The sequence below is a fragment of the Electrophorus electricus genome, chromosome 8, assembly GCF_041902795.1.
Source record: "Electrophorus electricus isolate QZ-2024a chromosome 8, ASM4190279v1, whole genome shotgun sequence".
Taxonomy (NCBI): Eukaryota; Metazoa; Chordata; class Actinopteri; order Gymnotiformes; family Gymnotidae; genus Electrophorus; species Electrophorus electricus.
The window spans coordinates 10,457,953-10,462,137 of record NC_137504.1 but is presented as its reverse complement, the minus strand read 5'-3'; the positions used below and the strand labels follow the sequence as shown (position 1 = coordinate 10,462,137).

Sequence of the window (4,185 nt, the reverse complement as noted above, 5' to 3'; positions counted from 1 at the left end):
AGTATGGACTATGGTCACAAATACTAAATACTACAAGTATCTTTACAAATGTTTTATCTTGGTGACCATGCACTACCCAAACCGAGCTTTTGGTTTTTGGCAAGTACAAGTATACAGTGATAACATATACTTCACATTAGCTTGTATTCTAGAACCAAAATTGTCTGGAAATATAAATAAGAAATAAAAATCAGACAACTATAACAGATCAAATTAATTTTATTGCAACAAAAATAAAAACATATTTACATTTTGAAACAACCCAACTAAAAATAATGCATATACTCACTTGCAGTTGTTAAAAAAAATTATATTTATAGAGACACACACACACACACACACACACACACACACACACACACTCAGGAGCTTAGCAGTTGGCACTGTGGTTGTATTTTGCAATGGATGCAACAAACTGATTTTATATATATATATATATATATATATATATAAAAAAAAAAAAACTTATGCATTTCCTTTGATTGGAGTTTGAGGTACATTTCAGGTAAAATGTTTAAAAAGGTTAACCTAATAGCAAACTTGTGTCCAATGAAGAGTGAGAAGCACGAGGCCTCAGGTCAGCACATACTCAGGAACTCCATCACCTGTAATTAAACAGGCTATTTCAGACTTTTTCAAAGTTTTTAAAGCAATGTTTTCTAATGGAACACAAAAAAAAATTATATTTTTGACACCTACTGGACCTTAGAGAGAAATGTGGGGACACAGATCATAAAATGTATAAATTGCGACTGTAGAACAAATATAATTTTATCACCAAACACTGATTCACAAATTTATTTTGCTCATATGAAACCTCCTATATAGCCTTTTCCTTCACAGCCAGTTGACCCTTTACCTTGTCAATCAGTTCCTGCTGCTTAATTCTGTCATTTTTGAAGTCTTCGCTAACATCCAGTACAAGAATAGGAAGATCCTTCAGGTACTCAAAATCAAGCCTGTAGATAGCAACAGTGTTACTAAACCAGACACACTGGAAAACACCAAAGTTATCTTAATATGGATCAATGAGGACATAACATAGTCTGCTAAATAAACCATAATTAAAATAAGTATGCATATTGAAGCAGTACTGACTTTGTAGTTCTGTTATAGAGCCAGCATTCATGCTTATAATGCAGTTTCTCCAAGTATTCCAGAGGGATGTCCTGTTCCTCCTCACGTCCTCTGTGCTTAAGGCGCAGCATACATTTCTGCAACACAACAAATTACTACTGAAGGAAGTGCTGAAGCACACTAACTGTATGTTCAATAAGGTGATCAATGTTCTTCCAAAGAATTACAACCAAAGGGCAGCTGAGAAAGAGCTTTCCCTTGCAGAACATCCTCATCTTTAAACTACCTTCATACAATTGTAGGCAATGAGAATCATTGTTCCAAGGTTTCAATAATTGTTCTAGCTGCTGTGCACATCTCTTCTATACACAATACCTCAGGATCTGTCCGCAGATAGATCATTGCATCAAGCTCAATCTCAGTCTCAAACTGAGAGAGGAGCCAGCCATGCCAGTCCTGGTAGATCGCCCACTCTGTCTCATTCAGATCTCCAGATTCAAAGAGGTTTGAAGCAAAAACATATCTGCAACATAACACAGTGGTTCAGTCACATGGAACATTTTAAAGTTATTACAGTATTAAAAGATACAATCTCCAATCCCATCATAAGTTTCTGATTTTTTTTTTCTCTAAAATTGCTTGCAAGTCTTTTTTTTAATTATTGTTTCTAAACTATACAGCTGCTACCTGTCACTGTAGACAGAGCGTTCATAGAACTGGACTGGATTCTCTGCTTGTTGCAGCTTGGCAGAGGGGGCCTGAAGCTGGGAACGAACTCGACTCAAACAGGTGTAGCTCTGGAAGGTGTAAGACCAGCGGCTGGGTTTGTCATACATCATCTTCAGCAGGTTGCCTCCACTCTTCTGGGATGTACTGAGTTCCTAAAAAGATCAGGCAAGATTTTAGCCAGATGCAAAATGTGCAGGGGACCATATCAAAGCTGGGGATGAATTCTGGTGCCATTTAAATTAGGATTTCCCAGATTATTAGTGTCTGAGAGAAATGCATTTAATAGCACAAGAATCATCTTGTTAAGTAGTCTCCAGGAAAAAATAATCCTGATAAATGTTGTTCCCATTTACTCCTATTTGAGCCTGTGTTGTGATTTTATTTGTAGCAGAAAGACCTCTGTAAAACACTGGCTACTTTATAGGCTTGGTATTGAGTGCAACCATTTTTAAAAGGTAATGAGTCAAACATTTAGTTATTTATATGATGTAGTTTGGATGGTCCACACAGAGGTCTCATTCTGCATTGTATATTTCATTCCATAAAACCTCAGTACTGAACAACTGAATATGTAGTTGAAGCCCACTCTAAAAACGTGTGGGTAAGTTTAAGTTTATACCTCAAACTCATTTTCTGTCGTCTGAACACTGCACCACTTCCCAATGGGCTCCGGTATGACTTCCCACTCCTCCGATGCTCTTGCCAACAACCGCACAAAGGTCGATTTTCCCGCAGCTATTTAAGAATTAGACATTAGCATATTTAGTACTATTATTATTTAGGCTAGAATCTTTGTAAGCCTGGCGAGAATCGTTACTAACGACATTCATTCCTCGTGACCTTACTAAAGCGGGAGTAGTCGAAGGTTTCGAGCGGGGATCTTCAGCAGTTCCAAATAAGTCTTAACTAGTTAACCTATCTTACCTAAGTTAGCAAACTAGATTACAGGATTCTCAAAATGTTGGTTTCATTGGAAATTCAGTCTTGGACTTAAGTCCTGTTTTTATAAATGCATTTTTACTGCTATGATTTCTTTACAAAATCAGTAGACCGCAACACGTAAATAAATGAATGTTTATGCTAGGTAGATAGGCAACAGTTGAGGAATACGGAGTAGGAAACATTAGCTAGCCAATGTTAGGTAGTTAGTTAACCCTACCTGCGTTTTTTGAGATGTAACGTTAGTATTTGGCGCCAAACAAACGGTACTGTAACACAACTGGGTTCCTAGTCGGCCTAAAGCAATATATTAATATTACTCATTATTAATTTTACAGTACTTATCAACGATGACATCGTCAGAGGCATTTTTAGATGACTAGCTGTTTAGCTAGATAGTTAACGCTAGTATTGGCCAAACTCACCAATGTTTCCTTCAATAGATATCTTCTTGACTGTCTTTTCAAAACTGCTGTTGAAAATGGGACTTGAACATATCCTCTTAGGTGGTGTAGCCATACTAAAAGCACTCACGTACTATTTCTTGCAAAAATCAACAAGTACTTTGGTACGCTCTACTCATAATCTATTTCGACAGGGAATCCAGTTTGAGACACGCGGCAAGAAGTGCAAAGACAATCTGAGATCACGTGTTGTGATCGCTGACTTCGTCAGTTGCCCACATCACGCAACCCACACCCCTGTGGAACCGGTGAAGTTTCCTGTAATTTGATGTTGGGGTTTGATTTATTTATGTATTTTTTTGGTTTGGTTTATTTATTTATTTATTTAGTCTATTAGGCTATATAGTACAATGACCGGAAAACAAAGGGGTATATGTGTAATGAACAGATGTGAACTATGCACAAAAACAGTTGTAGGTTGTTCATCTCTCCCAGAAATCATTTACGAATCACACACACACACACACACACACATTACACATCCAAGTGAGTAACTGCAATGTGTACTGTACTTTAATAAGAGATGTAGAGATTTTCAAAACCGTAGTAAAGTACACAAGATTTCCAGAGAAATAGGATGTTTTGGACACTTCGCTTGCATGGCTGATGAGGGACCTCTGTCCGAAATGTCCTGTTTCTCTGGAAACCTTGTGTATGTCACTCTCTATCTCTAACTATCAGTACATTTTAATACATCTATATATTAATCCCTATAACTAGGAAAACTATTAGTTTGCGTTCAATCATTTGCTCTTTTTGTTCTCTGAAACCAGAATCTCTGGCTTCGTGCAATCTGTGACTACACTGAGCTAGCCCATTCTCCTAACAATAGAAACTACATCCATCCAAAAATGTTCTCTTGTGTTAAATGCAAAATTTTACTCTACCATGTATGTACCAAAATGTAAGCAGAGGCCCAACGCGTTAATGACCAGTTAACAGGGGTTGCCAATAGAAAGAAAAGGCACCAACGATT

General features: G+C 37.2%; 1 protein-coding gene across 2 annotated transcripts; it reads right to left on the bottom strand.

Annotated features, from left to right (window-relative positions):
* Positions 1-241: 241 nt before the first annotated feature.
* Positions 242-3,391, bottom strand: zgc:110540 (deoxynucleoside kinase). Of its 2 annotated transcripts, XM_027031120.3 has the most exons (7): positions 3,171-3,391; positions 2,426-2,541; positions 1,765-1,958; positions 1,453-1,600; positions 1,099-1,214; positions 860-959; positions 245-605 (listed from the first exon to the last, which is right to left on the bottom strand). In XM_027031120.3, the coding sequence occupies exons 1-7, from the start codon at positions 3,262-3,264 to the stop codon at positions 579-581; spliced, it is 795 nt and encodes a 264-aa protein (XP_026886921.2). In that variant the 5' UTR covers positions 3,265-3,391; the 3' UTR covers positions 245-578. The 2 variants fall into 2 exon arrangements, with proteins under 2 accessions (XP_081575561.1, XP_026886921.2); XM_081719435.1 differs by lacking the exon at positions 2,426-2,541 and having other exon boundaries at positions 242-605; positions 3,171-3,389.
* Between the last annotated feature and the right edge of the window lie 794 nt (positions 3,392-4,185).